Raw genomic sequence first — 21159 nt, 5'->3', positions numbered from 1 at the left:
GAGAGCTATTATATTCTTACTTATTCTCCTACAATGGAATCGTCAGGCGGCGTTTATTTATTTTTCGGTATATATTTCGCGACGACCTCAAGATCGCTCGATTGCCATATATATACGGCGATCCTCGTCTCTCGGATTCTTGAACGCGACCAATAGGGCGAAGACACGCTTTGCCACGCTTTCCTCCGACAAACGTGTCCTCGACCAAACATAAAAAATAATATAAACATACACGACATAAACATATGTGGCCGTTATTCGCGCCTGTTTGTAATAAATCGCTAACACTAGCCTTAATCGATAGAGCGAGTTTGATTTGTATAAAGAAAGTATCTTTATTTTTGCGCTGCGTGATTTATTAACGGAAATATCATAATGCAAAGTCGAAATATGAAAATTTTCAATTAAGAAACGTCTTTTCATCATCATGGTCATCATCGACTCACATGTACACAACACATAGAAAGAGAAAATGTCCTTTTCCTATTCTCGACAGAAGATTGCGCTAGCGACGCTTTTCGATATATTAATGACATGTGTCATATGTGTCATTAGTGACATGTATCATTAACCGCATTTTGAGTGATAAAGAGCAAGTTATAAATAATAAATAATTAAATTATTAATTAAAAATTGGCAAAAGGCAGTACGGTATGATAATTGGAGCAAGGTAAATAAATATATATATCTATTTTACAAGCTAAATATAAATATATATAAATATATATTAATTATATATATATATTAATTATATATATATATTAATTATATATATATATATATATATATATATATATATATGTTCGCGAATGAGAGAGTTTGAGCGGAAAGCGCGTTCCGAAGAATTTCGCGGCAGGACACCACACAATTGAATGCAACGATAAGACACGACACGTATATTTTTGTATTTTTTATAAAGTTTTATTTGAACGACACACAATAAAATAAGAAAGTTTACACAAAAATATAATTGTTTTCAGACACTGAAGTGATAGCGAAAAGTCCGAGTGAGCAAGCGGTCATGTATAAGAAGCGGTTGTATAAAGCGGTTTTACGTAGCGAAGCGGTTTTACAGTGCAAGCGGTAGCGGGAAAGTGCGAGACTTTTACTGTGTCGGGTCCATGCGCTGGGCCCTTTATATAGCGAACTTGATTTTTGGTCCCGTTGTAACGTGGACCAATTAATTTCGGAAATTGGCGGTGACCTGAGGGCGCCGCTCGTAATTGGCCGCTGATGAGGTCATGAATTAATTTTTTAACAGTTGCCATGCGCACGATCCTTTTCGATCAGCTGATTGGCGATCAGCTGATCGTGACGTATGGGCGCGCATGCCCGTCTGTCGCTTAGATTCCGGCGACGGTTGACAATGTTGTTGTCAATTGTTTATGATACGCGTTTTTTATGTGCTGAAAAAAACAGGAGAGAACTCGAACGATCGAGTTTTTGTTAAAAATAGAGTTTTTGAGAAGTTTCTCGACGTTCTTCCCGTTACTTTTGAATTTTCGGGTTTTATAATAGGAAAAATGCGGATTTTAATTTACTCGAATTTTCATATCGCGGTGATAATTTATGAATTTCGAACATCCCGCCCGCCTCGTCATTATATGACGAAATTTGTAAGTGTGCGCGGATGCAGACAGGTGTCGCGTACTGTTCTATTGATGAGCCATTGATCGTGATATATGACTGGAATGCGTGACGTCATTTGAAGACACGTGTTGATTAGTTTGATTGAGCTTTTCGCGAGAGTGAGTAATGCGGTGTTTGGTGATGAAATGAACAGAATGATACAGTGCAGTTTTCGCGAGTGCAGTGAATGTTAAGTGTTGCGATGTGTAGTGCAGTGATGAGTGAGCGTGAGAAGAGAACGAAAAATGATAACGCGGTTTACGGATCGAACTTGTAACGAGTGTGTGAATGTGATTCAGCGCGGCGCAATTTTCGGAAATTCGCCGCGTGCGAATGACACGCAAATGAAGTGTGATAAAGTGCGGGCTCACGAATCCGAGTGCGATGAGGATGTCTCGGTGTCGGCTCCTGGCAGAAGGACGATCTTCGCGAGTGGCCGGGTCAGTTCCGACGATGTCGTGCAGATGGTGACCACGCGGGTGATTCCGTCGTCTCCGGGATGCAGTGCCGTGATGCGGGCAAGTGGCCACCTGGTCGGAGGGATGGTTTCGGATCGGAGCAGGCACAGGTCGCCGACGCTGGGGCCGATCTCATTTTTAAGTCACTTTGGGAGTGTCGCCAAGGCGTTGAGATATTCGCGCGTCCACCGTTCCCAGAAGTGGTCGCGCATCTTTTGCAGAAGTTGCCATCGAGACAGCGCGGTGTCCTTCTCGGCGGTGAGTGACGGCTCTGGAACGGCCAAGAGGGGAGCTCCGATCAAGAAGTGCCCTGGGGTGAGTGCCGTCAAGTCATCGGGGTCGTCCGTCAGCGGTTGCAAAGGGCGTGAGTTGAGGCACGCCTCCACCTCTGAGAGAAGGGTCACCATTTCTTCGTAGGTGAGGGTGGCGTCGCCGATGACCCTTCGGAGATGATGCTTCGTGGACTTGACGGCCGCCTCCCAAAGCCCGCCGAAGTGTGCTGCCGGGGGGTTGAACCTCCATCTCACGCCGTCGGAGGCTGTTGCGTGAGCTATCCGACGGCCGTCGGAGGATGAGGCGCGAAACATCTCCCGCAGTTCCCGGTCTGCTCCAACGAAGTTCGTACCGCAGTCGGAGAAGACTTCAGTGCAGAGGCCTCGCCGGGAGACGAAGCGGCGGAAGGCGGCCAGGAACGCCTCGGCCGTATAATCGGTGACCGCCTCCAAGTGAACTGCCTTGGTGCTGAGACAGACAAAGACTGAGATGAAGCCCTTGCTTGCCCGGTGGCCTCGGCCCCTGCTGGTCCGGATGAGGATCGAGTCGGCGTAGTCGACTCCAGTGCGTAGAAACGGGCGTGCAGGTGTCACCCGTGCTCGCGGAAGGTTGCCCATCAGTGGTTGTGGTGCGACGGCTCTCCATCGCGTGCAGACAACGCATCGGTGGATTGTCCGTTTAACGACGGCTCGACCTCGTGGGATCCACACGCGTTGGCGAAGTAACCCAAGAGTTAGCTGCACTCCTCCATGTAAGCTCCGTCGGTGGCAGGAATGCACCAGCAGGTGGGTCAGCTTGGATCCCGGCGGTATGATGATGGGATGCCGCTCGTCGTGGGACAGGATGGCATGTTTGAGACGCTTTCCGACCTGCATCACGCCGCTGCCATCGAGGAACGGATTTAGTCGTGTGAGCGGGCTTCGCGGTGGCAAGGCACGACCCTTGCCCAGTGCTGTGAGCTCGCTGTGAAAGTGCAGTGTCTGAGTGACGCGAACCCAGCGGAGGAGAGCGTCCTCGATCTCGTGGGGCTCGAGCGAGAGTGCGGTGCGAATGCTGTCGCGTGTCCTCCGGATGCCTGGTCTCCGCCATCGAAGGCACCACGCTGTCACTCTGAGGAGCCTGTGTAGTGATGAGAAGCGGAGGAGGAAGTCCGATTCGGAGGCGACCTCGACGGCGGCCGCGAGTGAGGCGACGGTTCTTTGCTCCGGCAAATCGGCGTCCGGCAGGGCGCCGTCGTCACTTGGCCATCTTGCCTCGTCCTCTCGGAGCCAGGATGGTCCGGTCCACCACAGGAGATGACCGACCAGGTCGCTGGGCAGGACTCCTCGGGAGGCGCAGTCAGCTGGATTGTCCTTGCCCGGCACGTGTCGCCATCGCGCCTCGGGTAGTCGCTCCTGGATTTGCGACACTCTGTTGGCCACGTAAGTCTTCCAGCGGGACGCGTGGCCGTGGATCCAGTGTAGTGTGACCTTGGAGTCTGACCAGAGGAAGACTGGAGCTGAGGACAAACTCAACAAAGTGCGCGTGTGAAAAACGAGGTTTGTCAGAAGGGCAGCCGCGCACAGCTCGAGCCGCAGCAACGATACGGGCTTCAGGGGGGCGACCTTGCCCTTTGCGTTCAGCAAGTGAAGCGTAGTGCCCCTTTCAGTGGACGAGCGGAGGTACACTACGGCGGCGTATCCTCGCTCTGATGCGTCGGCGAACCCGTGAAGTTCGACGCGTGAATGAGGATCATCGCTGCCGAGCCAGCGAGGCATCCTGATCTCATTGAGGCGCGGAAGTTGCGAGAGCATGGTCCTCCAAGCTAGTGCGTCCGCCGATGGAAGAGGAGTATCCCAATCGAGTTTCCGGAGCCAGGCGGACTGGATCAGGATTTTAGCCCGCATTGTGACCGGAGTGAGCCGGCCCAGCGGGTCAAACATCCGAGCGGTTTCGGACAGGACTAGTCGTTTCGTGAGTTCGTTGTAGTGCCGTGCCCGTTCCGCGAAGGTGAAGTGATCACTGGCCGGGTGCCAATGAAGTCCGAGTGTCGCGTGACTCTCGTGCGACCACGAGTGAGGTGCGCGGGTGAGTCGGTGCTCGAGTGGAACTCCGTCCAGGACGCTGAGGCTGTTGGCGGCCCATTTCCGAAGCGGAAACCTGCCCGCCATACAGAGGCTGCGGAGCTCCCGTTGGACCAAGGTGGCCTCCGAGAGGGTGCTTGCGCCGGTCACGACGTCGTCCACGTAAGTATCGCGGCGCAGCGCGACAGCTCCTTGCGGAAATCGATGACCTTCGTCGTCGGCGAGCTGGTGCAAGGTCCGTATGGCGAGGAATAGTGCGCACGCCAAGCCATACGTGACCGTTCATAGGCGGTACTCGCGGATGTCGTCGGCGGCACGGTGCCGCCAAAGTATACGCTGGTGCTCGCGGTCGTCCGGGTGGATGAGGATTTGGCGGTACATTTTCTCAATGTCCGCCACAAACACGTAGCGGTGCCAGCGCCAGCGGAGGAGCACGTCAGCAAGAGCTGGCAAGAGGTTGGCGCCAGTCAGTAGACTGGCGTTAAGCGACGTGCCGGTGGTTGTGAGCTGGGAGCCGTTGAATACGACCCTGAGTTTGGTGGTGGTGCTCGTTTCACGCAACACTCCGTGATGCGGTAAGTAGCACTTGGCCGTGTCCGTTTCCTCGGATGAGGTGTTTACCATCTCCATGTGTTGCAGGTCGTCGTATTCCTGCATGAAGTCGTGGTAGAGGCCGCTGAATCGAGCGTCCTTGTCGCAGCGACGCTCCATGGCATGGAGCAGGCGTTCGGCCGGCCTGCGGGTTTCCAGGAGAGAAGGCGGAGCGCCGGAGAAGGAGAGCCTCACGACGTAGCGTCCCGCGTCGGTGCGTGTGTGCTCGCGGACGAAGATGTCCTCGCATCTCCTTTCTTCAGGGGTAAGAGCGACTGGAGTAGCAGGCTCCTTTTCCTGCTCCCAGAAAAGCTGCACCAGGTTGGTCAGCTGGCGGTCTACCGTGCATTGATGTGCGGCGTGGCCTCCCTGGGTGGTGGCTCGGTGACCGCCCGATAGGATCCACCCGAGAGAAGTTTTCTGAGCGATGGGCTCGTTCTGGCTTCCTTTGCGGAGCCCTTCCTGGAGGATGGCGGAGTAGGCATCCGCGCCGAGCAGAATCTCGATCGGGTCTCGGTCCAGATATTGTGGATCGGCCAGGGGGAGACCGCGTATGTGAGGCCAGGTGATGCTGGATCGCACGACGGGCCCCTGGTATGTCGAGAGACGCGGAAGGATATACGCCTGAACCGAGAGCGCTGCTCCAGTGATCGCCGAGGAAAGCGTCATCGACAGCCGTCCGCATGTTCTGGATGCTCCTCCAATGCCGGCAATTCTCATCGACGAGCGGTTCCGCGGCAGACGCAACCGCTGGGCCAAAGTCTCAGCGACCAGAGAGACCTCGGATCCTTGGTCGATCAGCGCTCGGACGTCGTGTGGTCTCCCCAGGTGGTCCTTGATGGTGACCCGAGTGATAGCGAGGAGAATCGCCTTGCGGTCCGACGCGACGTGTGTGGCGGACAACGAATTCGCTCCGTCGAACTGGACGTACGCGTCGTGTAGTAGTGTGTGATGCCGTGCTTTACAAGAGAAGCACGTTTTGACTGACTGGCATTTTGCCAGGAAGTGATTCCCGAGGCAATTAAAGCAAAGCTTGTTTGCTTCTACAAGGTTCTTTCGTTCTGTCGCGGTCTTGGCTTTAAACGTCGCGCACTGCATAACTGAATGTTTTTCCTTGCAGACGGCGCAAGTAGAGGAGTCGGACGCGCGCTTCACGAAGTGCGACTTCGCGGACCGAGAAGCCTCTCTAGACTTTGCGACGGTAGCTGGCTGCACGGCATTCAGTGTGAGGACTTGTTTTGCGATGAAATCCATAAGGATTTCATTGGTCGATGGGTCGACGGAATCGCGGATGGAAGACTCCCACTGCATCCTGGTTTGCGGGTCGAACCGCTCCACAAGAAGGTAATTAAAAAGATCCATACCATGTGTGTCTATCGGCCTGTCAATGCTCTCCTGTGCATTGATGGCGGTTGTGGCGGCGTTGTAGATTCTGCTGAGTTCGTCAGCGGTCGCGGCCTGCATCTTTGGCACGGCGGTGTACGCGGCGAAGTTGGCGCGAATGAGCTCCCGCTTGTTCTCGTAATGAGAACTCAAAATGGACCACGCTCGCTCGTAATTGCCCCCGACAATTGGTAACAATCTAATTAATTTTTCCGCAGGACCCTGCAAACTCGTACGGAGATAATGGAGCTTTTCCACGTTGGATATGGACGAGTTGCTCCCGATGATTGACTGGAAGATGTCGCGGAACGCGGGCCAATCTCCGTATGCGCCAGAGAAGGACTGGAGTTTAATTCGCGGCAGCGAAGTTTTGAGCGTCTGCTCTTGGTGAGTCTCGGCCTTGGGCGCGGTGAACGATTCACCCTTGAGCTTATTTGCGTAGTCAACCAGCATGCTCCTTTGTTTCACGTGGTTTCCGCGATATCAATAAAATCAGCTTTGGCGTACTCACTCTCAAGATATTTATCTTTCAGCGCCGCTACGATGAGATCATGATGGGTCTCGAATCGGATCCACAAAGTCTCGAGAATGCGGAAGCGAGTCTGGATTGCTTCGGCGGTGATGCTCGAGACGCCCATCTTGCGCAGATTGTCCACAGAGCGAGACATTCGCCCGTGGATGTCGTTCTGCGCTTCCAACAACGCCTTCAGATCGGTACTCATTGTAATCGTCTTTCTGCACAGGTTCGCGCACTGGATGTCACAAGAACTTCACTCACGAACTGCGGATGCGGATGGCGACCCGGCTCGAAGGACCAGAAAATATTCGCGAATGAGAGAGTTTGAGCGGAAAGCGCGTTCCGAAGAATTTCGCGGCAGGACACCACACAATTGAATGCAACGATAAGACACGACACGTATATTTTTGTATTTTTTATAAAGTTTTATTTGAACGACACACAATAAAATAAGAAAGTTTACACAAAAATATAATTGTTTTCAGACACTGAAGTGATAGCGAAAAGTCCGAGTGAGCAAGCGGTCGTGTATAAGAAGCGGTTGTACAAAGCGGTTTTACGTAGCGAAGCGGTTTTACAGTGCAAGCGGTAGCGGGAAAGTGCGAGACTTTTACTGTGTCGGGTCCATGCGCTGGGCCCTTTATATAGCGGACTTGATTTTTGGTCCCGTTGTAACGTGGACCAATTAATTTCGGAAATTGGCGGTGACCTGAGGGCGCCGCTCGTAATTGGCCGCCGATGAGGTCATGAATTAATTTTTTAACAGTTGCCATGCGCACGATCCTTTTCGATCAGCTGATTGGCGATCAGCTGATCGTGACGTATGGGCGCGCATGCCCGTCTGTCGCTTAGATTCCGGCGACGGTTGACAATGTTGTTGTCAATTGTTTATGATACGCGTTTTTTATGTGCTGAAAAAAACAAGAGAGAACTCGAACGATCGAGTTTTTGTTAAAAATGGAGTTTTCGAGAAGTTTCTCGACGCCCGTTACTTTTGAATTTTCGGGTTTTATAATAGGAAAAATGCGGATTTTAATTTACTCGAATTTTCATATCGCGGTGATAATTTATGAATTTCGAACAATATAAAATGTATATTATATATACTTATTCTATATATATTTTTATATAATTTGCTTATATATTAATATTAATTTGCTTATATATTAAAAGAATATACATATATATATATATATATATATATATATATATATATATACACACATACTTTTTTTAATATAATATCTCTTAGCAAATTAGACTAAAAAAAGAAGTGATATAATCCCTAAAAATTTACCTTTTTAAAAAAAGGTAAAAAAAAGGTGCCAAGTTCATACACTAATTGAATTCAACTGTCATATTGTCTACAAAAATAGTGATATAAAAAAATTGCGCCAACTAAGAATAAAAATTTGTACAAGATAAATAGTAAAAAAAATTTTAATTTAAAAAACTTGGCGCTGCCAATAAAATTGGCATATATTCCAATTAAATATATGTTTAACAGCAAATATAATTGCTGGACATTTATTATTAATTCTTTTAAGATACTCTGGATTTGAAAATTTAGACTTTTAAGCTAAACAATATATTAATAAAATTGGCAGCGCCAAGTTTTTTTAATTAAAATTTTTTTTACTATTTATCTTGTACAAATTTTTATTCTTAGTTGGCGCAATTTTTTTATCACTATTTTTGTAGACAATATGACAGTTGGATACAATTAGTGTATGAACTTGGCGCCTTTTTTTTACCTTTTTTTAAAAAGGTAAATTTTTGGGGATTATTATATACACGCAAAATAAATATTAAATTTAATCTAACTAATTGAATAACAAGAATCAACTAAAAAAAGGGTAATAAATAAATGTACATACAAGCCTATATACATTTATACAAAATATATATAAAGCTAATAATTAATATTTCAAAAATTTACAAAATTTATTGCGTAAATAATTTAACACTATGATAAATGAAAGGCACTCTTACCTCCCCCTTGGCATGCAATAAAGGGACTCCGAATAATAAAAAATTTAAATTAAAATAAGACTTAGAATTAACTTCGAATTAATACACGAAATAAAATTATATCCAACGTTTGTAATTATTAATATTTAGAATTTATAAATTCCATGTAACATATATATATATATATATATATATATATATATATATATATACAGGGTGACCCATTTTAACTTAGGCAGCCAAATAACTCGAAAAATAAGCACACTACGAAAAAATGGTTAGAATCAAAATTTCGTCATTTCGGGGGACGTACAATGACGTTAAAATCAGCCCCCCCACCCCTCCCCCTGGGCGGTGAATGGGGGCAAGTTTGAAATCTTAAATGGAACCCCCTATTTTTCATTGCATATTCTTGTAGCTTATCTCGAGAGCTTTCCAAAACACTATAATTAAGTACCTTTTTATTAAGTACTTTTTGAGTTATAAGGCTTAAAATAATTTCTTAATTTTACATAAACCATAAAATATCTAGTAAACCATTCATTTTTCGATTATCTTACCTTCATACTTTTATGTACAAAATAATGAGAGGAATCAATTGGTGTAAAGAAAACATACAGTTGTTTTTAAGAAAAAATATGGAATTGTTAATTGCAAATTACATATTTTTTCTTAGAGACAACTATGTGTTTTCTTTACACCAATTGATTCCTCTCATTATTTTGTACATAAAAGTATGAAGGTAAGATAATCGAAAAATGAATGGTTTACTAGATATTTTATGGTTTATGTAAAATTAAGAAATTATTTCAAGCCTTATAACTCAAAAAGTACTTAATAAAAAGGTACTTAATTATAATGTTTTGGAAAGCTCTCGAGATAAGCTACAAGAATATGCAATGAAAAATAGGGGGTTCCATTTAAGAAATTGAAGGTAATCTTTATGTGACCTTCAAATGACTATCCAAGGTCAAATCTAAGGTCACCGTCGGATTGCCCGGGAAAAATCCTACAACTTTTGTCTAGATCATTTTCCTCTGTGATGCGTATTCTTCAAATTATCCAGCCGTCCCGGAATTTTTGACACACGCTGTATATATATATATATATATATATATATATATATATATATATATATATATTTATACAGGGTGGCCAATTTTAATCCATCCAGTCGAATATCTCGAAAACCAAACCCAGGAGAGAAAAATGTTTCAGACAAAAGTTGTTTGGTTTCAAAGGAACCATAAGATGGTACCATTGGTTTGATCTTGAAGAGTCATTTGAAGGTCACGTGAAGGTCACCTCAATTTTTTTAAATGGCACCCCCTATTTTTTATTAGATATTCTTGTAGCTGACCTCGAGAGCTTTCCAAAACACTATAATAAAATATTTTTTTGTTGAGTATTTTTCGAGTTATGAGGCTTGAATAATTTCTTAATTCTACATAAATCATAAAAAATCTAGTGAAATATTCATTTTTCGATTATTTTACCTTAATACTTTTATGCACAAAATAATATGAGAAATCGATTGGTGTAAAGAAAACACATAGTTATTTTTAAGAAAAAATATGTAATTTGCAATTAACAATTACATATTTTTTCTTTAAAACAACTATGTGTTTTTTTTACACCAATTGATTTCTCTCATTATTTTGTACATAAAAGTATTAAGGCAAGATAATCAAAAAATGAATATTTTACTAGATATATTATGGTTTATGTAAAATTAAGAAATGATTTCAAGCCTCATAACTCGAAAAGTATTTCATGAAAAAATATTTTATTATAGCGTTTTGGAAAGCTTTCGAGGTCAGTTACAAGAATATGTAATAAAAAATAGGGGGTGCCATTTAAAAAGATTGAGGTGACCTTCACGTGACCTTCAAATGACTCCTCAAAGTCAAACCAATGGTACCGTCTTATGGCCCCCTCGAAACCAAACAACTTTTGTCTGAAACATTTTTCTCTCTCGGGCTTGGTTTTAGAGATATTCGACTGGATGGATTAAAATGGGCCACCCTGTATACATATACCTTGATCAAAAAGTTCCCGGAATTCATTCAAAAAATTCAAAATACAAGTTTATTCATCAAAAGTGATATTGTCCCCTTCAAAGTACTCCCCATCGACTGCAACGCACTTATGCCAACGCTTGATCCAGCTCTCGAAACATTTCTGGAACTCTATTGTCGGTATAGCCATCAGAGCCGTCTTCGATTTTTCCATTACCTCCTTTCGGCTGTTAAAACGCGTTCCCCGTAGTGGTTTTTTGACTCGATCGAACAGAAAAAAATCGCAGGGAGCCATATCAGGTGAATTCGATGGCTGTTGGATGGTATTCGTTTCGTTCTTGGTCAAAAATTCACGGATAATGATGGCACTGTGCGACGGTGCGTTATCATGGTGCAAAATCCACGAGTTGTTTGCCCACGAATCCTTTTTTTTTTGGCGAATTGCTTCACGCAAACGTCTCATAACGCCCAAATAATACTCCTTATTAACTGTCTGACCTTCTGGCAAAAATTCGTGATGTACAATATCGTTGTAATCCATGAAAACCGTGAGCATCGCTTTCTTTTTCGACTGAAAACGACATGGTTTTCATGCCACTCATAAACGGCTGTTTTCTTTAGAGTATCACTGCCGAAACAGTTTTCTAACATTTCCAAGGTTTTTCACACCATTGAATCCATTTTTAACGCAAAATTTAATACAAACTCGTTGTTGCAAATTCAACTCCATTTTTAAAACTGTAAAAAATCGAAAACACGTGCAGAGGTAGATGTACTCAAAACGGCGTAACTTTTACAAATGTCAAGCTATGGCGATAAAATTTGGTGGGAATGTCAATGATAGATGTGGCAACCTAATCAAAAAAACAGAACTCAAATCAGCTGACTCAGAACATCACCTGGTAGTAATTCCGGGAACTTTTTGATCAAGGTATGAATAATTAGGAAAAAATATTGTTCCGTGCGAATAAATTATTAAACACTATCAATCCTGCGTACCGTATTATCTCCCCTTTGAAATGTGAAATCTTAAGACCAAACGGACTCAAAATAATAGCATGAGAATAGTAGCATGCATAAAGTTACTCTCAATTTTATTAATGTTAAATAATAAAAATCATAATTTACATTACAAATCAAATTTATATATGCATAAATAATAAAGATGCAAAGCATATGCATACGGACATTACTAATAATTATTCAATCATTGAAGTTTTATTAAAATTTAGCATTTACTATATATATGTTATAAATAATTTTTAATAATTTTTGAATAAATAAATCTATTAAGAGAATATACGCACACATACATACATATGTGTATATATATATATATATATATATATATATATATATATCTTTACGAAGGAATAAAATTATTGAAAATAAAATTATTGCATGCAATTATAAAATGCAAAAATTATAAAGCATAAGAATAGTATTTACCGAGTGATTCTGCTATCTCCCCTATTGTTCTGTTACCTCCCCTTCTTCCGGTCGCCGCATTCTATTCTTTGTCCGCTGTAACAGATTAAAATAATATTATAATTTCAAACTCCTAGCGTTAATTATTATTTTTTATTATAAAATTATCATTTTATAATTAATTATTATTGTCAACAATTTATAATTATATTATGCAATTAATCTTTTACAAAAACGTATTACACACATTATTTTTGTTAATAACAATGTAATTACAATAATTTGAAGCACCGGAATTTTATTATGTTATTAATAATTATTTTTTATATTACCACCGATAGTTAACGATTACTTTTGAACAAAATATTCTACAAAGATTATTCACGTTTCAAATGATAGAGGAAAATTCACTGAATCGAAACATATAAATATGCATATTGCAAAAATTCTGGATGCTAATAAATTATTGTAAAAGGACTTACCATTATAATTATATGTACGGAAACCTCTGCTGTCCCCACTACGTTACAATGCGCTTGAGGAAGAGAGACAGAACTAATTTTCGAGCCGCCGACGCCGCTTCCTCCTACCATCGCTTATGTCTGGAACAGAAGTGGGAACCGACGATATTTTAAGGGGTGAACCACAGCTCCCAGCGCACTTCTTCGCCAGTTTTTGAACTAGTAACAACGAGCACTTTAACCGAGCATACTAATATACTCTCAAAAATAAATCTTAGTCGCGATTAATTTCAATATACAAATTGTATATTAAAATTGAAATAAAGTATTTTACTCACGACGTTTGAATCTTCTGCCATCTCCTGCACTGTCTTGCCGCTTCTTCAGATTTTCACTGAGGTCGAGTAATCCAGAGAAGGAGCAGCGGTGCCTTTCTTCAATTACAAACTCCACCAACCGGTAAGTAATAAAAAATTTTATTAATTCTTTACTTTAACTCTGACTCTAATTCTGACTTTAACTCTGCATGATAATTCAAGTTTAATTATTATTCTATCAACCATTCTTCACTTACCCTTCTTTATACAGTCATCTAGTTTTCCTCTTGAATTAAATATATTCAATTTCCACTGGTCCTCAGTGCTTAGCACTTAGAGCGTAGCGTCGTTCAGGTCAGTCACTTGATGTGCATTGGGTAGCTTACTACTCCTCTGCCGCTTTCATAAAGAGATTCTCTTGAAGAATTTCTTGAAGGATTTTGAGCCGCTGTGACGGGACGTCTTGTACATCGATACTCGATCTCGAATGAGAGACTGGCTCTTAGAGGATCTGTCGAAATAATAGATTTTATACACTGGCTTATAATTTAATTATTAGAATATTCGATAAATTTTATACTTACCTAATATAAGCCAGCCGTTTTTTATTTTTATGTCATTAAGTGGCATGGTCTGTATCCATATATCCTCTCCTAGACACTCCTGATTGATTCTGAAAATTTTAAACAAAATTAACAATTCATAATCATCATTCAATATATTTATATACATATTTTAACAATTTTAACACGGAACATACACATTTATTCCAAACATTATGAATATTCTGAACAATTCACTGTATTGAAATTTTACTTAACTGTTAACTCAGATTACTATTTTCTTTCATTTTATTTTATATCAAAATAAAATAAACAAAGTTAAAGGCTCCTCTAAATTAACAAATCAATAATGAATAGTAAAAGGCAGTAAAGAGCCAACGCAGTTGTAGGGCGTGGATAAAATAATTTCCAAGACAGCAAATCAATTTTAACGATCCTTTCGTTTTATTCCAAACGTTTCGGACTCAATTCGAGCCTTCTTCAGTGATTCTAATAAACACAAAGAAAAGATAAATAAATCAACTGAGGAAAAAAAATAAAAACACAATATCAATAAATGCAAAAGAGAGGAAAAAGCATAGTCACATGTGTGCATGATCTATAAGAGCGACGCGACTTCGTCAAGGCTGGTCCATACGAGAAAGCACGATGCAAAAAGCCCTCTCAGCGGTACAAAGCGCAAAGAGCGATGCACTAACAAAATAAATAAAACCAAAACTAGTCACAAATCTTAAAAAAGAGAAATTCATTAACACTAATTAAAGGCAACTCACTCACTCGGACAAGAGACAGACCAGCAGAAACGAAACGGAACAATCGACAATGGACCAGCCTTGACGAAGTCGCGTCGCTCTTATAGATTATGCACACATGTGACTATGCTTTTTCCTCTCTTTTGCATTTATTGATATTGTGTTTTTATTTTTTTTCCTCAGTTGATTTATTTATCTTTTCTTTATCTTTATTAGAATCACTGAAGAAGGCTCGAATTGAGTCCGAAACGTTTGGAATAAAGCGAAAGGATCGTTAAAATTGATTTGCTGTCTTGGAAATTATTTTATCCACGCCCTACAACTGCGTTGGCTCTTTACTGCCTTTTACTATTCATTATTATTTTATATCATTTATTTAACATCATTTGACTCATATTTTCTTTTGAATATTATATTATTTCAAATCTTTAGAAATATTCTACCTTATAAAAATCTCATCCCTTATTATTCTAAACCCTGATATTTTGAATACCTTGTCTTCTGAATATCTTACAGATTCTATCCTTCAATTCGTTTATGTTCTCTTATTTTTAATAATCGGAATATTAGATTTATTTATTTCATTTTCTTAACAGGGCATTCACATTGAAAGTGCATATTTTGACTTTTTATTAATCAAAAAAAATTTATTACACCATCGTAAGTAATCTCTATCACTAAAATTACATTATTAACATGTCAGAGTCAATTAACAATACTAAAATGAACTCCCCTATAGATGGTCAACACACGTAGAGTTGATCAAATAACTAACCGAGCTGTCAGTGCGCGAAGGACGTATACGTCGTCGAGAACAAATAAGACAGATATTAATTAGGAGCCGAACTACAATCCCTCGCCAGCTATTTGTAGATACTGATGACATACCAGCAGACATAGAAAGATCCTATAACGAACACGAGGAGACACCCTTCGAATTGTCTTTCGCTCCCTTATCACTGGACCCTGCTGACGTTCCGGAAAACCGTGAACACGATCCACCAGAAGAAGTCCAAGATGAGGAATTAGGTCACAACGATAACATAGAAGAAATAGACTCCGATGATAATCTGAGTGAATGCTCAACAATCTCTAACCCTTTTGTTGACGAAGAGAAATCATCCATATCAATACCGATGATCAAAACATTTGGGCATTAGAAATTCTTTTTAATATATGGGAGAGCAGAGCAGAAATCCCGAACGACGCTGTGGGACCCGTACTATCCGCCCTGGAAGTACGACTTCCAGAACGCCATACTCCTATTCCCCCTAATTCACCTGAGCTATCTCCGGAGATTTCAAGAGCACCAACTCTACTGTGGCCAAGTTACGTTCCTCCAAGTTACTCTCCCCTGACGTTGGAAGACCTTGAGGAATTTGAGAGGGCAAATTTTCAACAAGAAATCGAGCCTTTTCTCTGACTCGGACGATGCAGATTTAATAGCTGATGAATATGTGAATCAGTTAATCAATTCCATAAATAACTCCCTCAGCGACGAGGAATAAAATTTAATATATATATATACACTATATATACATACATATATATACATACTCTACGAACATATAACACATTTAATCTATCTATACACACATATATCCTACAAATGTATTTACTAAAATAATAAATGTATAAAATATATATATATTTTCAAGAACTAATTGAGTCAGGTTCAATTCATCTAGAGTTTATTTCCAGTTGTCAATCCTCTCACATAAGGAAGCGAAATACTCTATCTCTCGGCGTCCCGGGGTATAGACGGCTTAGCAGGTTGTCCTGAAAAAGAAATAGAGAGACATTACGATTGAGACGTAACAAGGAACTTAATTTTTGGTGGCAACGGTGGGATTTGCTAAAAGAGTATAAGCTTCACGGAGAGTGACGATAAAATATAAATAAACTCATACGGAGAAATTGTCAAAAGAATCCAATTTTCTTGGAAAAAAATATATACTAAAAATCATCATGCAGACAAGATCAGGTTCTGCAAGTTCTGTAGTAAGTACAACTAGAAAACAATACTCATCCGAAGAGATTGACATTTTAATGCAAAAAGTAAACGAAAGGGAAAAATAACTGCGGGAACAAACCGAAGCTTTACAAGCTAAAGCTGAGCGTATAGCAAAAATGCAAGAAGAAAGTGATCGAAGAGAAGCAGCAGGGAGTCAACAACTACCTGACGTAGAACAATTAATGGCTTCGATGCACACAATGACTAGTTGCATCGAAAGGATAAATTCAAGACTCGCAAATTTAGAAACTTCTCAAGGAAATGGACATCAAGAACGACCACATACTCGTGAAGAACGACCATATTCACAACCTACTTTCCAACATTTTGATATTATGGATCAACCGTCCCCAATACGTCTGAAAGATGCTATCGACACTGTGCCTAGATTTGATGGACATAAAATGTCCGTATTCCATTTTAGCAAAATTTGCGAAAGAGCCCTCGATCTAATACCAGCTTACCATGAGTATCATTTGGTTCAACTAATTATCAACAAATTACAAGGGCATGCTTATTCAGCCATCGAAGGAGTAGAATTTAATACCGTCTTCGAATTAACGAAAAGATTGAAATTAATATTTGGACCAAATAAATCAGTGGATCAATACCGAGGAGAATTAGGGAATATTTACATGAAACAAAATGAAAACATTTTTGATTATATTGCGAAAGTACAAGAGTTACGCACTGCAATCCTAGATGGAGAATCCGATTTAGCTGGAAATATAAGCGAACGAAGTAGAGATGCTATAGAAACAACAACATTAAACAGTTTTATTAATGGGCTCCCTTCTGATTTATTAGTACGTGTGAAATTGGAACACCCCAAAAATTTTGAAGAATGAATTAGTACAGCAATACAATTATCTAAAACTATAGAAGCTGAAAACATTCGCAAAAGAACTCTCTTCCGCCCGAACTTTCAACCACGCGCTGATCCTCCAAATAATGCAGGAAATCCCTCTCGTCAAAACCCTCTCTACAAAACAACAATATTAATAATGGGTGTTGCCCCGGATACCGTCCTAATAGTGGCTTTGCAAGTTCACAGCCACTATATCCTGCGACACCTGCAAAAATAAATACTACAATGCAACCTCAACAAAATTTTCAACCTAAAATTTGCCGTTATTGCAAAACCCCCGGACATTTGATAGAAGAATGTCGGAAGTTAGCCTACAGAAAGGCCTTAGAAGCAAACCAACCCGGTACATCGGGAAACGCGCAGGGCGTTCCATTGAGAACAGACGTCCGCCGGAACGATTCGCAGCCAGGACGTCTGACCTATCACATACAAAAGAAAGTCAATATAACGGCCCCTCAAGAGGCGCCTTTGCAAATCACAGAATCTGCCAAATAAACGATACGAAACAATCCATGGAACTACCGACGGTGACTCTGACCTCTACCGATCTAATAAACGATTGCAAATTCATGGTTGATTCTGGATCTGGACTCAACCTTATTAAACAAAAATGTTTAAAACCCACTGTCGTTCTCGACCAATCTAATACATTATGCTTACAAGGAATCGCATCTGAAACTATTGTCACTTTAGGAGCTGTCTCAATAAGCATACTTGGAAAATTGTCTGAATTCTACGTCATTTCTGATTCTATTGAATTCGCGCAAGACAGAATCCTAGGGAACAGATTCCTGAGGGAACGTTCCGTAATACTGAACTATAAAGACAATTACTTGCAATATGAAGGTGCAAAGATTCCATTCTCAAATTCTAATGCAATATATTTAAGAAAAAGAACAGTTACCCCTTGTTCTTTCTATATCGCTAACCCAAGAAAGCAAAGCGGATGTGCCTCGTCATATACCTGTCGACAGTATATATTTCGGCGAAGCTCTCGTCGCTAATAATAATGGAAAAGCTTATATGCCTGTTTTCAATACTTCCGAGGAAGAAATAATTCTCAACATTCCATTTATAGAATTACAAGACTTCGATACTTGTAATACAAATAACAATTCCTCCGGAACCTTAGGGTCTTCCGAAGGACCTATTCAAACTCCGAACCTCAATAATTCTATTTCTCTTTATCAGCCCCTAGGGGACCTTTCCAAAAATATAGATAATCCTCTATATTTTAATCAAATACAATCTTCATATATAGAACATCAGATATTTTACAACTTCTTCGTCTCGAACATCTAAACTCCGAGGAGTCAGAGAATGTTCGACGAATAATTTCCAAGCATTCCGATAGATTTCATCTTCCGAGTGAAAGACTTCAAGCGACTAATGCCGCTCAACATTATATTCCAACTCATAACGACGTACCTGTCCATGTGAAACAATATCGATTTCCTCCATAAAGAAGAGATTAATAGACAAGTGAACGAATTATTATCTTCAGATTTAATCGAACCCTCCACATCACAATTTTCCAATATGGATCGTACCGAAAAAGCCTGATTCCTTAGGGAACAAGAGATGGCGAATGGTAATTATGGCGACTATAGAAATCTTAATGAAAAAATCATAGGGGACGCATACCCCTTTACCTAACATAACAGACATATTAGACCAGCTTGGATCTGCTAAGTATTTAGATCTTAATATTAGATTTGGCCACTGGATTTCCCATGGCATCACAGGCACATAAGACCACATTCTCCACACCATATAGACACTACCAATTTAAAAGGATGCCGTTTTAAAAACGCTCCTGCAACATTTCAAAGGCTAATGGATAATGTACTTTCCGGATTACAAGGCAACGAATTATTTGTCTATATGGATGACATTGTCATCCATACGCGAGATCTTTACAGAAACACGAGAATAAATTCGAAAAATTAATGCAAAGGCTAAGAGTTGCTAACTTAAAATTACAGCCAGATAAATGTGAATTCTTACGACGAGAAGTCATGTACTTAGGACATATAATCGGTTCTGATGGAGTCAAACCAGACCTAGCTAAAATAAAAGCAATTATGAATTTTCCTACTCCAAAAAATCCAAAAAACATTAAGCAATTTCTAGGATTAGCCGGTTATTATCGAAGATATATACTTAATTTCTCCAAAATTGCAAAACCATTAACAGACCTTCTGAAGAAAGATAGAAAATTCGACTGGACAACAAAACAACAAACTGAAGCATTCGATATATTAAGAAATTCATTATGTTCAGAACCAATTTTACAATATCCAGATTTTTCCAAGCCATTTATATTAACCACTGACACATCTGGATATGCAGTGGGAGGAGTACTCAGCCAAGGCACCATAGGAAAAGATTTACCCATTGCATATACTTCTCGAATTTTAAATCCCGCAGAACAGAATTATTCTACTAGAAAAAGAATGTTTAGCAATCATTTATTGTGTGAATCATTTTAGACCTTACTTATATGGAAGATTATTTACTATTGTTACTGATCATAAACCACTAGTATGATTACATTCAATAAAAGATCCTTCATCAAGATTATGGAAATGGAGAACGAAATTATCAGAATATCAATATGAAATTCAATATAAAAAGGGAACTCTAAATTATAATGCTGATGCTTTATCCGGAAACCCACCCGTAGAAGCAACGGCACCTTTATTCCACATAAATGAAGGAGAATATTCTTCCGATGAATCTATATTTTCACACAAACCTCAACGGTCAGCAGGAAAAGCTAATTTACCTAAGCAACAACCTAACCTAACCTAACCTAAGCAACAACCTGCCAGATCTAATCAAGGAAATGTAAAGGCACGAAGAAGAATTATAGAAATTCCTGAGGAACCAGGTGAAGAGGATCAAGGTGAAGAAAATTACCAAAATTACCCCCTCATACAAGAACTTAACGAAGACCCTCAAATTCTTATTGAAGAAGTGACAGACTCTGAAGAAGAAGAAGAATCTGATTACGGAAATTTTAGAATCTGATATTATACCTTACCAATAGAAACCACCAGATCTTCCCCCAGCACCTCCTTGGAGTCATGCCCGTCTGCAAGAAGTCCGTGGAAATCTCCTGCAACAAAAAGATAATCATGTTATATTCATTTATCAAAATGGAAACCCGTATGATACCGGAGCTAAAACCTATCAAGAAGCTAACCTACTCCCCAAATACGAAAAATTAACATTTGAAAGAGCTAAAGTATGTACAGTTAAAGGGAACATTCTAATTGCTCTCCCGGTTAAACATAACGACCGAATATTAATAGAAGCTCAAAACCTCAAGAATTATCTTCACTCTTTAGTGGACGTCATTACTGAAATAGAACTTTCCTCAATAAGCCTCAGTAAAACTGAACGATTTGATGACCTTCCACGGTCTTACATCATTAATCAAATTAAAAAATATTTACAAGAAGAATTTTCGATCCGCATAACCATATGTTTAAATTTAATTCAAATACCTGAAATAGAAGAACGTCAACTTTTAATTCAGGAAAATCACGCGTGGACACGGTGGACACAAAGGTGTAACAAAAACTTATAACCGCATTCGAGCTCGATATAATTGGAAAACTATGAAGAAAGATGTTCAAGAGTTTATAAAAACCTGTCGAGAATGCCAATTAAAGAAATTAACTCGTGTAAAAAATAAACAACCTATGGTCATTACTGACACACCCGGTTCTGCCTTCGATAAATTATCATTAGATATTATGGGACCTCTCCCTATAACAGATCATCATAATCAATATGTTTTAACTATGCAAGATTTACTTACTAAATATTCTGTAGCTGTACCTTT

At 40.4% G+C, this 21159-nt stretch overlaps 2 protein-coding genes across 2 annotated transcripts; both read right to left on the bottom strand.

The window, feature by feature from the left end:
• Positions 1 to 2230: 2230 nt before the first annotated feature.
• On the bottom strand, positions 2231 to 4246 carry LOC112637706. Its single transcript, XM_025407935.1, has one exon. It carries the CDS (start codon positions 4244 to 4246, stop codon positions 2231 to 2233), a length of 2016 nt encoding a protein of 671 aa, XP_025263720.1.
• A 459-nt stretch (positions 4247 to 4705) lies between these two features.
• On the bottom strand, positions 4706 to 6850 carry LOC112637705. Its single transcript, XM_025407934.1, has one exon. The coding sequence runs from the start codon at positions 6848 to 6850 to the stop codon at positions 4706 to 4708; it is 2145 nt and encodes a 714-aa protein (XP_025263719.1).
• Positions 6851 to 21159: the final 14309 nt, after the last annotated feature.

This window comes from Camponotus floridanus, unplaced genomic scaffold, assembly GCF_003227725.1.
Source record: "Camponotus floridanus strain SB8 unplaced genomic scaffold, Cflo_v7.5 scaffold196, whole genome shotgun sequence".
NCBI lineage: Eukaryota > Metazoa > Arthropoda > Insecta > Hymenoptera > Formicidae > Camponotus > Camponotus floridanus.
Note: the sequence above shows the minus strand (reverse complement) of the source record. Positions and strands in the feature narration are given on the sequence as shown.

What these genes read in the sequence shown, in the direction of transcription:
- LOC112637706 (XM_025407935.1), bottom strand. Translation starts at nt 4,246, where the DNA reads ATGCGGGCTAAAATCCTGATCCAGTCCGCCTGGCTCCGGAAACTCGAT.
- LOC112637705 (XM_025407934.1), bottom strand. Translation starts at nt 6,850, where the DNA reads ATGCTGGTTGACTACGCAAATAAGCTCAAGGGTGAATCGTTCACCGCG.